The sequence below is a fragment of the Tenrec ecaudatus genome, chromosome 3, assembly GCF_050624435.1.
Source record: "Tenrec ecaudatus isolate mTenEca1 chromosome 3, mTenEca1.hap1, whole genome shotgun sequence".
In the NCBI taxonomy this organism is placed as follows: domain Eukaryota; kingdom Metazoa; phylum Chordata; class Mammalia; order Afrosoricida; family Tenrecidae; genus Tenrec; species Tenrec ecaudatus.
In genome coordinates this window covers 171,176,526-171,199,285 of record NC_134532.1, presented here as the reverse complement: position 1 = coordinate 171,199,285, position 22,760 = coordinate 171,176,526, and the positions used below count along the sequence as shown (strand labels likewise).

The following is a 22,760-nucleotide window of genomic DNA, read 5'->3' as shown; positions in this document are numbered from 1 at the left end:
ATAATTAGAACAACACATTGAGACTCATGAAAAAGAAGGACTTGCAAGAGCCATACAGTATCTTGTGTGAAAGAACTCATAAACTCCTTATCCACAGACATCCGCCTCATCCTGTTCCTGATACTGCAGTTGGGAAGCCTCTGAGGACGCTGGGAGTGGGGCTCTAGGGGAGAAATCTCTGATGCACAGGACAGGTCAAGTCTGGAATAGCAGCCAGAATCAGCTTATGATGCGTTGCAGTCAATTCACATGGCTCTTCGAGCCAACATTCCTTATGTGATGTATGAATTCTAATTCTGGATTCTACGCCTGTGGCTATAATCCCAGTTTGGAGGGGATTTTCTACTGTACTAATGCACAGGATTAGGGTGGGATTAAGATCTGGTTTAAGTAGAGGGTGTGAACCAAGTCGCACCCTATTCCTTGGGGGCATCTTTAGACTCTACCTTAGTAAAGGGCCTTTGTGTTCCTTGGATGAGTTATTATACCGGTACCACTGCAGAGATCTAATACACATCCCCTCACCTGGAGAGCCAACCTCTATTTCCTGACCACGCTTTGGTAGAAGCAAGAAGACCAGCCGTGACTTTGGGGTATTTTTGCTTCTGGCTCTGGACACTGCTCATGTTTACCCGACCTTCAGATTTGGGACTGACCAGCACTGGTGTGAATTTGCAGCGAATGGAAGTACCTGGGAACATGAGGTACTATACTCAAAGGAGGAGTGTGGAGATGTGTGTGTGTGAGTGTAGGGTGGGGATGGATCAGAATAGCATCTTGGAAGAGCTGGACAGTTGGGAAATCTTTAATCTCCAACTCCATGGGACTAGTCTGGTATTAATTCTTTAAAAATAAACTATTACCACAGATTTCTCAAACTTCCTGAGTTGCCCCAGGAAGCACAGGGCATCTCAATTTAGATTCTGTGTGTAAACCACATGGAGCAAGAATGAAAGCACAGATTTCTCCACGAGCCATGGGGCTGCAGACCAAACTGGGAGAAGGGCTTATCTTGAAAACCATGTGTTAGGCAGGGTTCTCTAGAGAAACAAAACCAGGACACTAATGACTATAAGGACTATAACAGTTAATTAGTCCACAAAGAAGTACAGAGGGCTCAGTTCAACTCACTTCCATGAAACAGTCAATATACTGGAAGTCCTTTGACTCATGTGGGCTGCCTGATCCAAGGTCAGGGAAACAGTGGAGTCCTCCCTTGGGCAAGACTGGCAGAGTCTGCCTGCAGGCAGCAAACAGCAAGGTGGGTGGGTCAGCAACAGTCAGTAGCCTGGGAGCTTAGTGAAGGAGGCCCAAATAAGACATGGAACTCAACCAATGCAAGGTGACAGGATCTACCAGCCTCAAGTTCAAGTGATGTATACACCAGCAGAGTGGCAAAGCAGGTTTCTAAGGAGCCTTAAAGTCAAGCTACACGATACATAGGTTGGGTTGGCCCACTGGTAGCGTAGCACACAGGTTTAGGCAGAGAACTAACTAAAGCAGCAGCATGCTGGTCCAATCACCAGAGACAAAGAGAGACAGGGGCGGGCCTTGCAGAGTCATTTATCTCTTTGCCCTCAACTCAGACTGCGACCTGTTTAATCCCACATGTTCCTATTGTCCAGGTTGGCACAGTAAACCTAACTATCACAACCAGACAGCTGGTCTCCGGCTTTAGTGTGGGCATTGTGGCTTTCGATTTGTGTGCACTCTGTGCCATAACAGACCCTCCTGTCTGCACTACTGATCAGAGGCCCAGGAGACACAGTGAGGGTGGCAGATCTACTGTGGTCACGAGTCCTCCAACAAGTACCGTTAGGCACCTACTCGGAATCGAACACCTCTGTAGGCGCTGAAAATATAGCACAGAACAAAATATAAACATCCTTCCCTCACAGTGCTTACAGCTATGATTTCAAACATCTTTAAATTAGAACAGTATTGAAGCAGCTCAAAACATTTCAAAGTTACCCACCCTCGCATTAAAATGCTCTCTGTGCCATTCACTCATGCAAGTCACATGTACATTCTACGTCTGTTTGCCAACTGCTCCTTGGCCCTGGGAGGTAGTTTTATAAATAAGCTATGCTGTATCTTAAGTTTTTTCCTGCAGCAACATGTAAAATAAAAACGCATAATGGTGCTGACAAAAATAGCTCCCGGGAGGAGGCGTGCTGGCAAAGGAACATAAAAGGTGGGTGCTTTTGTGTCAAACTTTGGTATATATGGGAACACAAAGCAAGAAGCCAGACTTGATTTGTGCTAATCCAATCTTTCCCTCCCCGCCCCAATGAGGTAACTACTATAAACACTTCCTCAATGTTTAAAGACTTATCAAACACATCCACATCTTTTATTTTATTTTTAATGAAAATATAAGGCTCCTTTCCCAGAATGATCTACACATGACTTCTTCCCCTACTGGATGCTGGACCTGCTTTAGTTGAGCACCCTAAGATGCAGACACAGAGACAGGGATGCAAATGCCTCCAGATCCATGGCGTTCATCTCAGCGGTTCACAGCATCTCGCTCTAGGTCTGCATCATTGTTTATTCCATCCCCTCAACAGACACACATGCCCTCTCTTCACTTCACACTCTCTGAAATTTACGATGTTCAGTGAGTATAGTGATGTTAAGGGAGCCCTGGAGGTTTAGTGGCTACAAGTTGGGCTGCTAACTGCAAGGTTCAAGACCACCATCCACTCCTTGGGAGAAAGCCAGGGATTGCTACTACTCTCAAGAGTTACAGTCTCAGAAGCTCACGGAGACAGTTCTACCCTGTGCTAGAGAGTTGCCACTAGTCTGTGTTGAGTCGATGGCAGTGAGTTTGGTTTTTGGTTAATTCACTCTAGGGAAGTATATGCAACCAACAGAAGGGCCATCTTCCAAAGGCCATGTCTACAGTCAGAATTCTGAGGCCTAGAGAAATGACAGTATTGGCAAGAGGGAGATGAAGTCAAGACCCCTGAACAAAGGATAGGATTCCTTTTGTCTCTGAACAGAGTGCCAGTCTTTTAAATCTTGGTAATGGTTGGGGATGTGTCAACCAGACACTTCTGGGCAAGGGCAGGGGCGGAGCTCAGCCTGTCAGTTACATCGCAGACTGATGATGCCCTTTGCCTTCTGCTGAAGCTGGACGTTGTGTCTGTTCCTCCATCTCCCACTGTGCTGCCTGCCAATTCCAGGAGCCACCAGCAGACTGCCGTCAGTGGATTCATTGTACCTACTTTGGACTTCTGTCTCCACCAGCCTGTGCCCTCTGCTGCCTCTGCTTTATCATCCTGCTTCCTGTTCATCAGCTTCTGCAAGTCAGGAGACATCTGGCTTAAACCAGACTGGGCTTACCTATTTCTAAACTGTGTAATTTCTTTATGAAAACCTCCCTCTATGCACAACACATGTAAGCATCAGTGGTTTTGCTTCTCTGGAGAACCCAACCTAACAGAGTGGGTGATTGCCGATCACTGCTAGCACCATCAATCCATCTCTCTAGAGCCTCCGTGAGAACCCTGATACAATGGAGGGAGGCAGTTGTGTGTTGGCAGCAAAGACCACTGCATAGGTCACTGGTGTGTCCGTGAAAAGTCACTTGACCTTCCTGGTTCTCAGGATAATATCTCTCTGGCTTCTTACTTGCCAAGAGGATCAAAGGAAACAAACATACAAACCAAATGCAGAACTGCTCCCCAAGTATCAGCTGCTCTATGACTATGTGGGAGCAAGAGTCTGGGCGGCGCTGGGCTGTGCTCTTGTCTGCACACCCACCAACGGAGTCAGCATTTTGAAGACGAACTTCTTGTGGAGCCACCATCCCACTGACAGCACTTCTGCAGAACACTCACACATCGGAGTGGGTTATGCTGAAGAATCCGTGGGGAGCTGGAGGAGGTGGTTCCTTGACACATCACAGAACAACACTCGATCTTTTCCATTTGAAGCTCATCTCTGTCTCCCCCGAAGCTTACTTCTCTTTTCTCCTTGATGCCGCAGGACTCTCTGGCCTTGATGACGCCGGTCTTTCTCCACCCTCAGCCTTCCCATTAGGTCTTTCTCGACCTCCTGCCTGTTCTGTTTTATTTTTTTCCAGAGCAAATACCCATTTCTGTTCCCTTCGATCTTGATTCTCACATCTTCCTCCTACTCCACGATCATAACATCTTTCTTCCCTTCCCTTCCCCACCTCAGAAAACCCAAACATGTGAAACCAACAAACCACACTCACTGAGTCTATGCTGACTCATAGTGACCCAGTATGACAGGGTAGAACTGCCCCTATGGGTTTCTGAGATGGCAACTCTTTACAGGAGTAGAAAGCCCTGGTCCTGAGAAGCAGCTGGTGGTTTTGAACTATTGACCTTGACCACGTGAAACCACCATGCCACCAGGGCTCCTCCTCAGAAAGGAGTAGAGGAGTTTTTTTTTAATAACAAATCCCTTCTCCCTGGTTGTAAACTATTCTCCTTGCCACCACGTTACTCTACTGTTATCATTTTACTTGTTCAAACTGGTACAGAAAAAAGACCCCAGAAACGTGGGAATCTTCCAAGTCCAGTCCCTCATGGGACAGATATAGCCATTTCTGGGGCCCAAGTAAGTGAAAGGACAGAGGGACTATTATAAAGCAGTGGCTGACTGCCAACCCAGTGCACGTCCATGGCATCTGGCCTGGGGCACAAATAGTCAGGAGGCTTTCAGGCGAAGTGGAATTCTGAACTTGAACTGGAAGGGAACCTGGAGCTCAGCTAGCCCGGGGTTCGGCAAAGTGTGGCTCTGGGGCCACATGCGGCCCTTTCCGTACCTACATGTGGCTCTGAAGTAACCTGGCAAACATTGAAAGGGTATTACTCAGATAGTGGTCATTTCATTTGTTTGTAAAATATGTTTATGTCTCTCAGATAGCTTTTAAATGGTTGTGGGGGGTGGAATTAGCTCTCCCATCTCAAAAGTTTGCCAACTTCTGATCGAGCCCAATCCATAATTTTAGAAAGGTCTAAGCGAAAACCTTTCTTTTCATGCCCAGAAGCAGTGTAAGAAGAAACTCAAACAGAAGCCAGCGCGCCAATGTTCATGGCAGTACTGTTCACCACACACTGTGGGAACCGCCCAATTGCCCTGCAGCAGAGGAGCGAATAAACGAAGCAGACGCGAACGATCAGAACACAGAGCAGGGAGGTGAAGGGCCAGGCTCGCGCGCAGAGCGCACTGGGAAGTGGATGACGGCAGGTGGAGCTAGGTTAAAATTTAACACCCATCTAAAAGTTGTTCCAGTGTTTAGTATTTTATGCTTTCTTTTAGATTCGTTTTCCTGTTTTATTTTGCTATTGTTGTTATCTTTTTTTTAAACTTTGAGTTTTATTTTTGTATGTTTTGGGGTCTGTGAAATCCAGGATGGAAGAATCTGTAGAGACAGTAACTGGCTGAATGGTTCCTAGAGGGTAGGGCGGCATGGTGAGGTGTGTGTGTGTGTGTGTGTGTGTGTGTGTGTGTGTGTGTGTGTGTGTGTACGGAGTGCGAGTCACAAGAGTACAAGAAGGAAGAAAATGTTCTAAAGTTGATTGTGGTACTGATTATACAACTCTGATTGATATGAATTATTGAAATGTAGGATACATGGATTTTGTCCCAATAAAAAAATAAATAATCACAATGGAATACTACTCGGTCATAAAGAGAATGACAACCTGATGCAGGCCACCCATGGCCGCACCTTGATGATGCTATGCCGAGGGAAAGAGTCAGTCAATCAGACACAAAAGGACACATACTCTCTCCAGTCTCACGTGGGTGGAGTAAGCCTGCACATGCTGTTACTGGAGCGTGGTGTGGGGAGCTCAGGGAGCTGCTAAGGTCAGCAGTTCGAACCCAGCAGCCTTGCCACGGAAGATGAGGCTCTCTATGCCTGATTTAAATTCTCAGAACCCCAAAGGGGCAGTTCTGCTCTGTCCTTACAGCATCTCCGTGAGTGAGAATCGACTCGATGGCAGTGCGTTTGGTGCGGAGGCTGTCACTGTTGCTGGCTGCTGCTGTTGGGTGTCACTCTGGGCACCACGGAACCACAGAAGGAAACGCTGTCCGGCCCTGCGCTGAGTCGTCCTCCGTGGTCTGCCTGGAAGCTCCGCTGAAACCCGTTCTCTTTGGTGACCAGGTAGCACACAGCATTTGAAATACTAGTGACATCACGTCCAGCATCACAGCAACACACAAGCCACCCCAGGCTGACAAACTGACCCCCACGTGGTGGACGGTTGCTGGTGGTGGAAGTCAAATGAATTCTGACTCCGGCAAGCCCAGGGGTGCAGAGCAGACCTGCTCCCTGGGGCTTTCAAGCCTGTGACCTTTGGAAGTAGATCGCCAGGCTGCCGTCTGAGGCACTCTGGGTGCGTGTGCTGGAGTCACGCTTACCCGTGTACACCACCCGAATGTATTTATTAGTGGGTACCTGGGGTGAGCGAGAAGGCAATGGGGAGTGTTGGCTTCGGGAGCGTCGAGTTTCTATGGATGGCCGGATGGTGGTGGAGATAGCGAGACTGGGTATGAACCACGAAGAAGGTACTAGGTGCCCCTGAATTACACATGCAGACGTCGTGGCAAAAACCCTCGCCGCGGCCTGCCCCTGTGTGCAGCGGCAGTCCTGAAAAACAACACGGGTGAGAAAGTTCCTTAGGACACGTGGCGTTACCTGGTGGGTCTGACTTCCCGGCAGGTAGACGGACTTGAACTGCTTCATGAGTCTCCGAGCTCCGGCGATATCCCCAAGCGAAGCAAAGAGTCCGTCCACGGCCGTGTGGGATTTGTGTGATGTCAGGTTCGTTGCGGAATCACAGCCTGAAACAATCCAGAGAGGTTTCCTGGGGTGAGCAAATCTTTAAATTCAATTTGAATCATGACAGCTTGAGTGTGATGTAACACAGTTGGGATTCTTTTGTAGCCCTATTATGTGCCCCCCTCCCCCGACGGTGCGCCGACTGGGCTGTTTTAATCGTCCACGAGGCTTGAAACAGATGGAGCGTAAATGCCTTTGACGGAAGCAGGGCTCCGGCACTGACTTCAATGCCCAGTCCGCTGAGCTTTCGCAGACAGAAAGCTCCCCGGGGTCCACTCGCCTCGGAACGGAGCGCTGGGAAACTATGAAGAGACTCGAAGGAAAACACCAGAGGGCTGGGACGGCCCGCCCCTGTCTGGTCCCACCAGCAGGCTCCAGCCCCCAGAGCAGCGAGAATGCAGAGCTGCTCCGGTGATGGGGCTTCCTGGGATAGGCTCTGTTCAATGTGGAAACAGAGGCTGGTCTGTTGCAGACAGCAGGCACTCCAAGCGGGGGGGAATGCCCGAGGCGGGCTACTGGGAGCAGAGTGCCCGGCACTGATTCTTTCCGAAACTCCTGCCAGATTGGTTTATTCTCTATTTCGTTAGACGCTCTTTTGGAAGAGAAATGACCATGGATGAGTTACAAATTTTATAGAATACAGAAAGATTGAGAATGAGTATTCTTGACCTCCTGTATAACTTTATTTATGAGCATTCACTCATTGCCCCTTACAACATGCTTATAAAGTCGGGACTGTCCCTTTGCCCAGAAGTCCTGGTGCGGTAGGGGCTTCTGCGTTGGGCCGTTGACCGCAAGGTGAGCAGTTTGAAATCACCAGCTGCCCTTCAGGAGAAAGACAAAGCTCTCTACTCCTGTGGCGCTCTGGTCTCAGAAACCTACAGGGGCAGTTATACCCTGTCCCACGGGGCTACTATGAGTCAGAATGGACGGAAGGGCAGTAAGAGTGTTTTGAGTTGAGGGTTCCAGGTGCTGCAAACATTGCTAGACTGCAAACCCAAAGTTTGAGTCTATCTAGAGGCACTGCGGAGGAAAAGCCCTGGCGATTTACTTTGGAAAACTCCGTCACTGAAACCCCTCAGGAGCCCAGTCTACTTTGCCTTGGGTGGGGAGGCCAAGAGATGGAACTGACGCCTTAGCAGCCCGTATTATTGTCTGCATGTTAAAGATGAAGAAGTTGTGGGGCAGAGAGGCTAAGTCGCACCCATTTTTGAAGCAGATTTTTTCACGGCCTTGCCTGGTACATAAGCACTGAGCTGCTAACCCTCACGGTCAGCCGTTAAAACCACGAGCTGCTCCTTGGGAGAGGGACAGGGCTTTCTGCTCTCACACCGAGTTAGTCTCGGAAACCCACAGGGGCAGCTCTGCCCTGTCCTTACAGGGTCGCCATGAATTGGGGCAGACTCGATGGCAGTGAGTGTGCTTTTGCCTGGGGAACAGTTTCTGTATAAGCTGACTGTTCCTACCACACGGACCTGCCGGCCTCTCGGCCACCTTGCTTCTCTCTTCCTGTCTCAGGGCTCTCTCAGGTGGGTGGAGCAAGCTTGGCCTGCCTGTGAAGCAGGCTAGAAGTACGGGGAGTCTGTCTCTCAGAACCAAGCCATCCTGGCAACCTGTCGGGGGGGTCTATGCTCCGTGGGGTCTTTCTGAAGGACCAGCGGTGGTGTCGGGGCTACCCCTGAAAGGTGAGCAGTTTGAACTCATCAGCCCTGCCCAGGAGAGCCATGAGGCTTTCTGCTCTCAAAAAAAAAAAAGTTACAGCGTCCTTATGAGTCAGAATTGATTTGATGACAGTGAGATTTTTTTTTGAGTGTTGGCTTTTCTGAAGCCCCCAGGACGGAGCCTCAGTTGTCTGGCAAAATAACCTACTCGTTTGTTGTGGTTTTCAGGTGCCATTGAGTAGATTCTGACTCAGAGCAAGCCCATGCAACGGAGTAGACTGGCCCCAAGGGGCTTCGGAGGCTGTAATTGTTAGGCTGTGCTCCAGCTCACTTCTCCAGGGAGCGCTGTAAAGGACTGGGCCGCCCACCTTGAGGTTAGCAGCGGAGCACTTGCCTGTGCCACCAGTTTGTGCTCCCCCCTTTATTGGGGATTTTGGGTTCCCTGTCTCGGGCCTGTAGTTCTTGACTTTGCTTCCTAGGAAGGCTTCCTAAATATAGCACGCAAACCAAACTCACTGTCTTCGAGCCAAATCTTAGCCTAATACATACACTACAACCTTCACAGGATTGAACCCAAGTGTCTAGATCCAGGGCCTGCACACTTTCTTGTCATTGTGCTCGTTAGCACTCCATAATTACATACCATACAAATTACCCACTTACAGGTAGGCCTGACCCAAGCCATGGTATTTTTAATCATTCCATACACATGTGAGATTTTGATAATGAATAAAACAGAGTGAAGAAGGATTGATGCATTTGAATTATGGTATTGGTGAAGAATATTGAAAATACCATGGACTGAGTGGCCGAGTGGAGACCCAAAACCCATCTATAGGCAAACTGGGCACCCCCTTACAGAAGGGTCACAGGGGAGAGATAAGTCAGTCTGGGTACAGTGTAGCACTGATAAAACATACAATTTTACTCTACTTTAATGCCCCCCCCCCACTACCATGACCCCATTTCTACCTTTCAAATCTGGCTAGACCAGAGCATGCTCACGGGTACAGATAAGAGCTAGAAACACAGGGAATCCAGGACAGATAAACCTCCCAGAAATGATATTGAGAATAGCAATACCAGGAGGGTAAGGGGCAGGTGTGTGTGTGTGGGGGAAACGGGAGAACCAATTAAGTGATCGACATATAACCCCCTCCAGGGTGGCAGACATCAGAAAAGTGGGTGAAGGGAGACATCAGTCAATGTAAGACATGAAAAAATAACAATAATTTATAAATTATCAAGGGTTCACGAGGGAGAGAGGGTGAAGGTGGGAGTAAAAAAAAAAAGAGAGGAGCTGATTCCAAGAGCTCAGGTAGAAAGAAACATTTTGAAAAGGATGATGGCAACAAATGTACAAATGTGCTTGACACAATGGATGGCTGTCTGGTCTGTGATAAGAGCTGTATGAACCTCCAATAAAATGAAAAAGAAAAGAAAATACCATTGACTGTGAAAAGAAAGGACCGACTTGTCTGGGAGGAGGTAGCGCCAGAATGGCCCTTGGAAGGCAGGATGGCAAGACTCTGTCTCACACCCTTTGGGAATGTTCTCTGGAGAGCGCAGTGCTTGGAGGAGAAGGCCATCATGCTGCAGGGCATGGATACGAGGAAGGTCCTTGACAAGACTGATGGACACAGCGGCTGCAGCAATGGGCTCAAGCAGGACAATTGTGAGCGCGGCACGGGGGCAGGCGGTTGGGTCCCTATGAGTTGGACTGCCCGGGGAGCACCTAACACCAGGAGTCATTCAGTACACTCGAGTCACAGAGCTAACAGTTATGAACAATTCAGAGCATTTCCTGCACATCAGCAAGAGACTGTGAGCCCCAACCTAAGGGCAGTCCGTTACGATGTGGCCCTGCTTGATACCATCATGAAAGGTCAATGAAGACACTAGTGCCGTCGCAAAGTGTGGTGGAGAAACCTGATGGTGCCTGGCTATCACCAAGAAGAGTGTCCGGGGCATGAAAAGCTTTTCTTAAAACAAGCAGCCCCCAAGTGAGGTGTCAGCTAAGTCCATACCAGCCTGTGCGATCCAAGGATTGTAAATAGTAAAATGCAAATCCACAGGAGGGACACGTACCAGAACCTAAGTTCTGAGTACCCAACTTATAGATGCCCAAAATCCACGTGCAGAGCCCCCATGTGGATTAAGCCTCTGGTGAATCCCCTCTGACCGTTGACCAGGTCTCTGAATAGCCTTGGGCTCAGGTTGAGTGCATCAGAGAGATATGTTGTTGCTAGGTGCCAGAGTGGCTTCTGACCCAGTGACCCTATGCACAACAAACTGAAACACTGCACCATGGACACAATTGTTCCTACGATGCCCGCGGCCACTGTTAGAGCCACCGTATCCATCCATTTCCTTGGGGAAATGTCTCTTTTTTACTTTACTAAGCCTGATGTAGCTCGCTGGGGACTGATCTCTCCTGACAACGTGTCCAAAGTCTGTCGGAGGAAGTCTCGCCATCCTAGCCTCTAGGGAGCACGTTGGCCGTCCTTCTTCCAAGACAGATGGGTTAGTCCTCTTAGCAGTCCCTAGTGTTCTTAGTGTTCTTCACCAGAACCACACTTCAAATACAGATAGAGTGAAATGAAAATTTAATACCTTATCATTTGTTTTCCCTTATGACCCATTTTTAATTTGTTCTAGTTTTTATTATTTTCTGGATTTTTTTGGGGAGGGGAATTGAGGTTTTCCTGTATTTTTTTTGGTAGTATGTTTTCCTTTATATGAAATCCAGGGTAGGTAAATCTACAGAGACGGTAGGTAGATTAATAATTTTTTAGGGTTATGGCAGGGCAGGTTAGGGGAGGGGACTGGGGAGCTAATCATAATGGGTACAAGATGAAGAAAGTGATCCAAAATTGATTGTGATGGTGATTGCACAATGACTTTAATATATTCAAACCATTGAATTATATGCTATGTGAATTATATGTCAATAAAACTGTTTAAACGTTTTTAAAATATCAACTTAAACCTTCCACCAGCTGAGAAGCAGAGAATGGATTCAAAAAACAGCAGGGGCCTTGGTGACCTATGCCTTAGTAACAGTTTCATTTGCTTATCATGAAACAAAAGTCCTTAGTGAAAACAAAACAAAACAAAATGGGAAAAGCCACAATAACGCTTCATTGGTGCCCAGGCAAACCATCTTACCCTTCACAGAACACGTCTATTGACTCCTGTCGCAGAAAGTAATTATTTTTCCAGAATATCAGGGACTTGTTGATGGATGCTATTTCTGGGGTCCAGGAGAAATCTCAGTACCAAAAGGCCCAAAGAAAGGAGAGAGAGAGACAGAAAGAGAAGAGAGAAGGTTGGGAGGGGAAGAAAAGAGAAGGCTTAACAAACATATTTGTGTGATTGCAATCCATCTCTTAAATGAATTAATACAGATTAATACAGGCACACCTTGCGTTATCTTCATTTATTGCACTCTCTAGCCACTGCTTTTTTCAAATCCAAATGGAAGGTTTGCGGCCATGCTCATTGAGTAAGGCTGCCATCAACATTCTCCCAATAGCATGTGCTCCGTGGCTCACATTTTAGTAATTCTCAAAATATTTCAAGCTTTCTCATCATGCTATTATAGAAACACTTCATAGCTTGCTGTATAGTATAAACATCACTTTTAAATGCAGTGGGAGACCAGACAACAAAACAAAACTCCTGCCACTCATTTTACTGCAGAAATCTGGGGCCAAATGTCTGCAGTGTCTCTGAGATACATCTATACAGAACTTAGGAGGCTTTGTGTCTCAGTTTCCTCACCCGTCTGACAAACAATGGTCTAACAGAATTATTACAGGAACTGAATACATTTATGGGGGAGGCATTATAATGATTGTTGGAAGAGAGAATTCTAGTCTCTTGAGAATATCAGAATCCAGTCTTGGAACATTTTCATAGTCAAGGTCATGTTTTCAGACTACTATCAAACACGTCCTTCTTGGCAGAAGTATAGCCAGAATGTTCCTTAGAAGCGAGGATGGCAAGACTCCATCCCCCCTTACTTTGTTTGGACATGTCGTCAGGAGCGAGCAGTCCCTGGAAAAGGACATGTTTGGTAAAGTCCAAGGACAGTGAGAAAGAGGAAGATCCTCAAGGAGATGCACTGGCACGGTGGCTGCAACGATGGGCTCTGACATAACAGCAATCGTGTGAACAGCGCAGGACCAGGCAGGGCTTTGATCTACTGCACACAGGGCCTCTGAGTCAGAACCAACCTGGCAGCACCTACCTACCACCACCAAACAATACTGCAGAGGAGAGAGATTTTGCATTTCTGTTTTTCCAAAGTAAGAAATGTGCATCAGAGGGGACGAAGCCTGGTGCCTGATCACATCATGGCCTCTGGCAGGGCCATAGTACCTGTTTCTCTCTAAGTGCCCACCTGTAGTAGCTCCCTCCCTCCCCCCACTTGCCACCACTCTGAGTCTCACTTGAGATTTCATCCCCTTTCAAATCCTTGTGACTCACAGATAGGAAGGAATGTGACACACAAGCTATTAACAGGGAAGGATCCTTTTCTAGGATAATAGCAGCCAAGCCAGGAATGCTTTTGAATGTTTACACCTGCTGTTGTTGCTAGGTTCCTTCGTGCCAGCTCTGACCCATAGCAACCCTCTACACAACAGAAGGAAACACTGCATGGGCTAGTGCCATCCTCAAGGTTGTTCCTGGGCCTGAGCCCATTGAAGCAAATGCATCTCATCCAGGGCCTTTCTCTTTGCCACCACCTCTGCACTTCATCAAACATAATGTCCTTCTCCAGGGACTGGTCTCTCCTGACAATATACCCAAAATATGTACGAGGAAGTTGCTATCCTTGCCTCTAAGGAACCCTCTGGCCATACTTCTTTTAAGACAGATCTGTTTGTCTTTTTAGCAGTCCATGTCGCTTTCCATATCTTCTCCAGCATCACGATTCAAAGGCATTACATCGTCTACAGCAGTGGTTCTCAATCTGTGGGTCTCGACCCCTTTGGGGGTCGAACGACCCTTTCACAGGGGTCACCTAAGACCATCAGAAAACACATATTTCCGATGGTCTTAGAAACAGAGGCACCATTCCTCTGTCTCCAGGTGGGTCTGCCCACATACAGCTACGTCCACATACGAACACCCAGTGTGAAGACTGTTTCCCATGCTACAAGACAAAATTTCATTTATTTGTCATTAGAAATAAATATTTCACAAAATATAATTACATATTGTTTTTGTCATTCATCACTATGCTTTAATTATGTTCCATTTGTAACAATGAAAATACATCTTGCCTATCAGATGTTTACATGACGATTCATAACAGTAGCAAAATTAAAGTTATGAAGTAGCAATGAAAGTAATTTTATAGTTCGGGGTCACCACAGCATGAGGAGCTGTATTAAAGGGTCATGGCATTAGGAAGGTTGAGAACCACAGGCTTCCCGATTCAAGGTCCAACTTTCACATGCATATGAGGCAATGGAGAAGGCCACGGCTTGAGTCAGGTGCATCTTAGTCCTCAAAGTAGCATCCTTGCTCTTCAGGACTCTACTGGGGTCTTCTGCAGCAGATTTAATTAATGCAATACATCCTTTGATCTCTTGACTGCCCCTTCCATGTGGGTGCAAGCAAGACACAATCCTGACAACGTCAACCCTTCCTCCATTGACCATGATGTCGCCTATTGGTCTGTTTTTGAGACTTTGGCCTTCCTTTCGCGGAACTGTAATCCATACTCAAGGCTGCAGTCCCTGACCTTCACCGGCAAGCACTTCAACTCCTCTCACCTTCAGCAAGCAGGGTCGTGTCATCTACTCCCCACGGGCTGTTAATAGCCTTCCTCTGAGCCTGATGTCACATTCTTCTTCATCTAATCCAGCTTCTCTGATGATTTGCTCAGCAGATATATTGAATAAATATGGTGAGAAGACACAACCCTGACGTACACCTTTCCTGATTTTAAACCATGCAGTATTCCCTTGTTCTGTTCCCACAACTGCCACTTGAGCCATGTACAAGCTCCCCATGACCACAGAGAAGTGCTCCAGAATTCTCCTTCTTGTCAAGGTCATCCACAGTTTATTATGGTCCATAGTCAGATACCTTTGCATAGTCCATGAAACACAGTAAACATCTCCCTGGTATTCTCTGCTTTGAGCCAAGATCCATCTGACATCAACGAAGATATCCCTTGATCCAGGTTCACTTCTGAATCCGGCCTGACCTTCTGGCAGTGCCAGGTCAGACTGTTGCACGTTTATACATAATCACTCTTCTAGGTGGCATACCTATAAGGTAGGTACTATCAGCAGCCCCATTTTGCTAGAGGGGAAAAAGGCCACTCCACTCATAAATGGATGTGATAGTTAATTTTCTTTGTCAACACGACACCTGTAAGAGGATATGGGTGTTAGCCTGTCAGTCAGGTCGTGACTTGATGATCTCCCTTGGAGGTGGGACTGAGATTCTCTGGAGGCCGGCCCTCCTCTCTCTCTGCCTTCATCTTTCTCTTGATGCGCCATGCTGAGACCTGCGCAAGCCCTGTGATGTGGCCACCACCACTGGATGCACCCAGCTCTGCACCCACTGCCTGTGATCCCCCTGCACTCTGCATCATTGCCTGTGGCTGCGTGAGTCTGCAGAGGGACTTATGGACTAGTATCAGACTGACAGATTTGAGTTGGACTGGGCTGTTTCATGGATGCATGATGACTTCTTGATCTAAAGCTCTTTCTTATATGTATATGAGTGTTCTGGATTTCTCTAGTCAACCGGCCTACCTCAGTGGCAGAGCTGAGATTCAAACTCTTATAGTCTGAAAGTGATGCCGGGAACCGCTGTAATCTGCTGCCTTCACCTGTGCTAACATTACATCCATGAAAGATACAGACAACCACTCACTTCAAATGGCAAATGCCTCTCTCCTCCTGGAAAGGCCTGGCTCAGCCCTGGGGGTTGATGCCAGTAGCGTGGTGGGCTGCTAGACCTCAGGCCTGCCTTTCGCAGCCACACAAGGTGTGAGGCATACCAGGCCAGGCCGCCCATGAATCTCTGCTCTGTGAGGCGCTGTATTTAGTTCCTTCTAATAAGCCCCTGACAGCCGTTCCATTAAGCCAGCTTATGAGATAACAGTGTTGTGTAAGGGAACTCTCAGTGTACAATTCCAGTCAATTCTCTCTTAATCCACTTAGTTAAATAGATAATAAACCAGAAGCCGAACCTTAGCCCTTGGCTAAGCGTGGTCTGTGTACTTCAGTTGCCTATTTTTCGATAAGAGCGGCGCCCAACCCCCAGTGGGCACCTCTGTGTTCTTCCAAAACGAAGGGGTGACTCACGTTCTTGCTGTATCTTTCTCTGGAGGGCTTGGGAGCTCCTGGGAAGAGTCCGGCTCATTCTTGGAGTAAGAAAACAGGGCTCTGATGTCCACGCCTGCCCACCCCCATCCCCCGCTCACCCTTCTCCAGTTACTGAAGCCACGTTACTTGTGTGTGTGTGTGTGCATGTATGTGTGTGTGTGTGTGTGTGTGTGTGTGTGTGGTTTCCTTGGCTCCGTGCGCTGCAGAAACCCACATTTCCGACAGGAACCACGTTCACACAGAAAGCAGGAGGACCGGCTCCCAGGCCTGCTGGGCTGGTTGAAACGAAGCCAGGTTTCTCCCTCCTGCCTGCCAAGTCCTTCTCTCTGTGAGCTTCTCCCAGGACGCAGGTGTCCAACTTTCTGTTGTGTGGGGCCCCATTTCGCAAGAACCGAGATGTCACACAGGTCTGGCTCTATTCCTCAGGCATTCAGCGAAATAAAGTCCCACCCAGCAGGAGGCTGCTGTGTCCAGGAGCTGAAGTTAGCTTGTCCCTGCGGATTTTCAGTGTGCGCCCATGCGCACGCACATGCGTACATGCTTTTAAGCACAGGTCTGATGTAAAGGATGTTACTTGTGTTGTCTGAATATACTCAGCTTATATTTCTAATATCCACTGCAATGGCTACACAGAGCTGGCAGACAATATTCGTGATTTAAAAAGTCCTTATTAAGGAGGTTGACAGGCTGCATGGTAGGTGAGAGATGTTCAGGATACAGTTGTTTATCAGGGCACGTTACAAAGTTCTGTCAAGTGTGCAAATAAATGGCCAAGAGGACACCTCAGCCTGAAGGCATTGAGCACATGTTCTGGGGTCAGCAAACTCAGCTCCCTGAAGTAAGTGCCAAGAGACACTGCATTCTAGTAAACCGCAGCCGGAAGATACTCAGCTCCCTTTCTGGGGGCCAGCCCGCCCAGCTTCCCCAATTACGTGCCCAGAGGCACTCCACTCCACAAGCCAGCCTGCTGCACACGCTTCCCTTGCTCGGTGGGTTGGGAAGCCCCCTGCCTCATTCCAGGCTCTGGCTCCTGATTCTGCTGCTCCTCTGAGGCCACCGCTGTCTTCAGGATCCCGGATGCTCACTGCACAGGGACCTTCGGTCCAGAGGACGCGCTCCACTCCTGACACTCGCAGGTCGTGAGAATCCCTCTTTCTCCTTCTCAGAGGACTCATTTTACACAGCAGGAGGCATTGCAGAGATGCCTGTTCACAGTCACTCACAGGCCAGTCCTATCAGGATCTCTCCCCACCCCCACCCTCGACCAGACCCAGACAGGAAGAAAGCATCAGAGAGAACCACATTAAATAATTCATTGCCCCGGCACTGTGTGACTGGATAAGCTGGGGCAGGAGGAGGGCATGGCTAGAATTCAATAACGAAATGCCTCCCGGTACACTGACAGGAATCTCTTTAGGGTGCTAAATGCCCTTACTATCTGTTTGGGAAAACCAGAAACCAAACTCCCTGCTGACTCAAAGCAACTCCATAGGACAGGGTAGAACTGCCCCGTGAGTTTCCGAAATGGTAATGCTTTCTAGGAGTAGAAAACCTCATCTTTCTCCTGTGCAGCATCTGGTGGTTTCAAACTGCTGACCTGTGGGAAAAGCTAGAGTAAAAAAATAGGACTGGATTCATATGACGGAATATGATTCAGCCAGACAAAGGAACCAAGTGTGACTACATGCAACAACATGGATGAATCTCAAAAATACTCTGCTAAGTGAAGGAAGCCGGACATGAAAGGTCACATGTCTCATGATTCCATTCACATAAGCGATTCAGAATCTGTCAGTTCAGAATGGGAGAGTCAGAGGAGTGGCTGCTGGCAGTTGGGAAGAAGGAAAATGGGGGGATTGCCTATAGGGAATGGGGACAGTCAAAATGTTTCGGAACTAGAAGGGGGTGAGATTACATATTTTGAATGTCCTAAACGGCACTGAATTGCACATTAAAAATGGTTAATTTTGTTATATAAATTTTACCTCAACTAAAAGTTTATATATAAATCTATATGGAGGAACCCTGGTGGCCTAATGGTTACATGTTGGGCTGCTACCTCCAGGGTCAGCAGTTCAAAACCACCAGACACTGCTCAGGAGAAAGATGGGGTTTTCTACTCTCATAGCGAGTTAGAGTCTTGAAAACTCATAGGGGCAGTCCTACCCTAGAGCCACGATGAGCTGTCATTGAGTTGATGGCAGGGAGTGTGGCTTTACACGTCACATGAACCTGGTCAAGACTATTTTCTCATCAGGACCCAACTTATCCAAGGCTGGTCTCCTCACCCTTCTACTGGTCAGACAGAGATTGAGGACATGAGTTCCACTCTGAGTTCCCCTCACTGCCCACTTGCCTCTCAGCAGGGCACCACCTCCATCAGCTCCCCGGCAGACAGAGAAAAGGTCTGTGACACATCAGAAAGGGCAGGCAGTGAGAGGTCGTAACCCCCCTCATCCATCCGGCAGCCTGACAATGCCTTTTCTTTCTTTCTTTCCAAATGATTGCTTCTAATGTGGGACCTTTCCTGTAGCTCCCCCAGACACATTTGGCAAAGGGAGACAAAGCTGGATGCAATTAAAACTCAAACAAACCTCATGACTGAAACCCTAGAGGGAAGCTGGCCACGTAAGACCACTCTGGAGGGGGGACATCTGGGTAAGTGCCCAAGTCAATCTACAATAGAAGACTCCAGTCAAGTGCGACGGCACCCAGAGCTGACTGCTTAGTTGAAAAGTCATTTAAAGGTAGAGATCATTTAACGTCACACACACACACACACACACACACACACACACACACAGCTTGAGATGAAAACATACACAAGGGCTTTCATCCACAAAGGATTTGGTGGAAGGTCAACATCTTGTCTTTGAATACTGTCTGCTGACTAGAATTATTTTTTCTTAATCCATGACGTGTCATTTAGGATTGACAACTTTAGTCTATTTACAGTGGAAATTTCGTCTAGTTGAAGTAGAACAAGAACTTCGAGTCATCTTCAGCCCGAGTTGAGCGCAGGATTCTTCTACTTCTAATGTTTGCTTTCTCCCTCAGTCAGTCACAGTGGCCTTCTTCACACTTCCTCTCGAAGCATTCCATTGGGTTTTCACTCACACAATCGCAATTTTCAAGGAATATTTTGTGATCATGCAAAACATTGAATTAAAGCTTCCAACTTCATAGGGAGTCCAGCTGGGGTACCAGGAAGTTTGGGGACAAGCATAGCTGACTTTTAAGAAGCACAGCAAAATAATAATAATTCATAAATTATCAAGGGTTCGTGAGGAAGGGGGAGCAGGGAGGGAGAGGAAAAATGGAGAACTAATAACAAGGGCTCAAGTAGAAAGAAAATGTTTTGAGAATGATTGTGGCAACAAATGTACAAATGTGCTTGACACAATGGATGGATATAGGGATTGTGATTTAAAAAAAAGCATGCAATTTAACCAGGCAGGATGGATATGTGTGGGTCGAGAGGCTGCTGTGGAGCGGGGCAGGGGAATGTCCATCTCACAGGCTGTGCACACAAAAAACCCACGCCATCAAGTCAATTCTGACTCACTGAGGCTGATAGGACAGAGTAGAACTGCCTTCGGGCTTTTCCGAGTGGAACACCTCATCTTTCTCCTGCAGAGCAGCCCGTGGTTTTGAACTAGTGACCCTGTCATTAGCAGGCCATCTTGTGACCCACTATACTACCAGGACACCCAGGCTCTTTATAAGGCCCATAGAAGGCCCTCAGCAGCAGTGCTACCAGTTAACATCATACACTTCACCAAAGAGAAGCAGTTCCAGCACCTCCGGCCATCGCATTCCAAACCAGAAAACTCACTGAGATCGAGTCAATTCTGATTCATAGCGACTCTGCAGGACAGGGCTGAACTGCCCCTGTGTGAGTGTCTGAGATTGTGACTCTTCATGGGAGTAGAAAGTCTCATCTTTTCCCATGGGAGCTGGCTGGTGGTTTTGACCTGCTGACCTTGCCGTTAGCAGCCTGATGTGCAACCACTATGCCACCAGGCTTTCTGCCATCCCCTTAGGGCGAGTTCATTGAATGTTTGACCAATATGACCCACAAATAATGTTAAAAATGCCCAAATGGCCTTGGCAGGGAAAAGGCTCCCTGGCCCCGCGTTAGAGTTATGAAGGGGTCAGAGATACTTGTGATGTTAGTGGTTTTATTTTATAGAGGGGTTGCAAAATCCTGTTCTAGGAAAAAGGTTACAGGAGACAGGTTAAGAACATATACATCTCTCTCATATATACACGTAGATAACATACATGTATATATAACACTTATATAACATCGGGGACTTTAGAAAACATATACATACCAAACTCGCCGCCATTACATCTGTTCACACTCAAAGCACCTTTACTTAAGGCTTTGGAGTCTATAAATCTTTACTGGGGTGGTCGATCTCGTCTTTCTCTGTGGTGTGGCTGGTGGAGTAGAACTTGGACCGTGTGGCTAATGCCTAACCCCCTGGCCCATGGTGCCACCAGGGCTCCAGACATACATGGATACACACACACACACACACACACACACACACTCATTTCTGAAATTCTACACCTGGTGTAGTGTGGTTACATATTGGGCTGGTAACCTTGGAGTCAGCAGTTTGAAACCACCAGCTGCACATCTCACGAGACAGTTGAGGCGTTCTATTCCTGTAGAGTTATAGTCTTAGAAACCCACAGGGACAGTGCTACCCTTTCCTCCAGGGTCACCGTGAGTCTGAATTATTCTCACTACCTGCGCAGTGTGCTTATATCAGCAATCTAATCAACCTAATGTTTAATGACTTTGTGTGACTTTTAAGTTCTTCTAATACATATTTTTTTTTAAAAAAAACATGATCTGGTCGTTAGGCTTCAGGTCTCACTGGAGTGTGGCTCTCCTTGTGTATTGTAGAGATTTTGACCTGTAATGCATGGCGGGGCCCCTCAGCAGGTGTGCAGCTAATAAGTTAACTATCCTCGGGCCAGCGTGCTATGAAGGATGGCCTACCGCAGGAAGCCAGAGGCAGAAATATGCACGGAAGGCCACAAAGCGCCCGAGACAGGTCAGTACCCCACAAGGCTAACCACTTCCTGAAGCCACCCTCATCCATCTGCCCCCTAGTCACAGATCCTCTGGTCACTGAATCCCACTGTTCACCCCAGAGTCCGTGCCAGGGCTACTGCTCAAATGACAACAGAGAAGAAAGGAGATGAGAGGGGCCACTAAGTTCCAGCAAGAGCAAGTCCAGTGAGTAGACTTGCTATTCCCTGCTGGTCCCTGCCAGCCAGAGGGCACCCCCAGGCATTCCTCACTGCTGGTCCCTGCCAGCCAGAGGGCACCCCCAGGTATTCCTCACTGCTGGTCCCTTCCAGCCAGAGGGCACCTCCGGGTATCCCTCATCTGAATGGACAGGACGCTGAGGGATTACAGAAGGAGGCTGTGAGTTGCACCCTGGGAGCTGTTAAAGCACAGCCGGCTTTCTGCAGAAGCTGACTGTCTATCTCCCCGGGGAAGTTCAACCAAAGCTCCCAGGGGACTTGGAGCCACTGCGGCAAAGTGGATCACTTCCCCCCACTGGCTCCGTTCCAGGAGCAGCCTCCCCAGGCTGCAAACATTCTGTTGATCTGTTTAATAAGCAAACCGCACTTCGCCGTGGGTTCGGTACACGTACACAGGTGATAAGGCTGTTTGTAATGATCAAGAGAGGGTGAGAGGCACACTTCAGAACAGTGGTTACCTGGGGGGAGCGGCGGTGGCGGTGGAGGAAGGCGGGCAAGGAAAACAGCATGTGTAGCTGCAAGCTCCTGAGAAGGGTCTGCACTTGGGTCGCGTGGTGGGCTGTTCAGGGATGGTTGTGATGGAATTATGCTTTATGATGTTCATCTCACATGCTATTCTTAATGCATCAACTATCATGAAAACAAGCGAAAAACAAAACAAGTCGGCACATCACCCAAACCCGTCCCACGACTTTCTAAGCCTCCAGCAAATTCACCTTGTGAAAACAGCTGATAAAGGAAACCAGGGACAGCTGTAAGCTACTATTATTAGGCAGGTTTGGGCTGTGTGGGAGACGTGGGGAGACTTGTTATGCGCACGAGAGAATGTGACATACGTGTGTGTGGCGGCCCCAAGCTCTGAGGCTTTTTGTGAGCATGCCTGGGGTAGGGGTAGGGAGCCCGGGTGGAAGGAAACCCCACCAGGAGTATGCCCCACAGCTTGCCCTTCTAAAGGCAGGACTGCCTGGCAGGGTGCAGGGCCAAGTTGCCAGTGGGCCCAGCAAGTGGAAGTGGGCAGGTAGTGGCACAGGTTGAAGCGCTCGGCTGGGAACTAAAAGGCTGCTGATCTGAACCCACAAGCGGCCCTATGGGGAGAGAGACCTGGCTACCTGCTCCTGTCACGATGAGGGCCCAGGAGAGCCTGCTTTGACACCGGTGCGGCTGTGAGAGGGAACGAGCTCAGTGGTCACCACCACCGTGACACGCCAGGCCCTGGATCGGGGACGGCCGCCCCGCTCTGCTTCAGAAAGTCCTGACACTCAACCCAAACTCACTGCCACCGAGTTGATGATGACTTATCGCGACCCAATAGGACAAGGCAGATCCTGAGATGGGAACTCTCCTGGGAGTAGACAGCCCCGTCTTTCTCCCTCAGGGCGGCCTGTGGTTTCTGACTGTTGACCCTTTTGGCTAGCAGCTGAGTGCGTCATCGCTGCGCCACCAGCGCGCCTTCCCAGGGCACCGAGAAGCCAATCAAGCAGACACTCTTGGCTCATCCCAAGAACAATCAAATGGCCCACGACTGTTGGAGGGAGAAAAAGAGACCTCCTAATATCACATATAACTTATGGGGAAGCTATTCAGTCTTAAGCAGGACATCGACAAGACAAAGATGCCGCAGTCTGGACG

At 48.3% G+C, this 22,760-nt stretch overlaps 1 protein-coding gene across 1 annotated transcript in view; it reads right to left on the bottom strand.

Moving 5' to 3' along the window:
* The window catches only part of SCFD2 (sec1 family domain containing 2), a 466,192-nt gene that overhangs the window by 43,707 nt on the left and 399,725 nt on the right, over window positions 1-22,760 (bottom strand). The window contains exon 6 of the mRNA XM_075544345.1: window positions 6,683-6,828. Coding sequence (XP_075400460.1) covers window positions 6,683-6,828 — 146 coding nt within the window. The remainder of the gene's footprint in view (window positions 1-6,682; window positions 6,829-22,760) is intronic.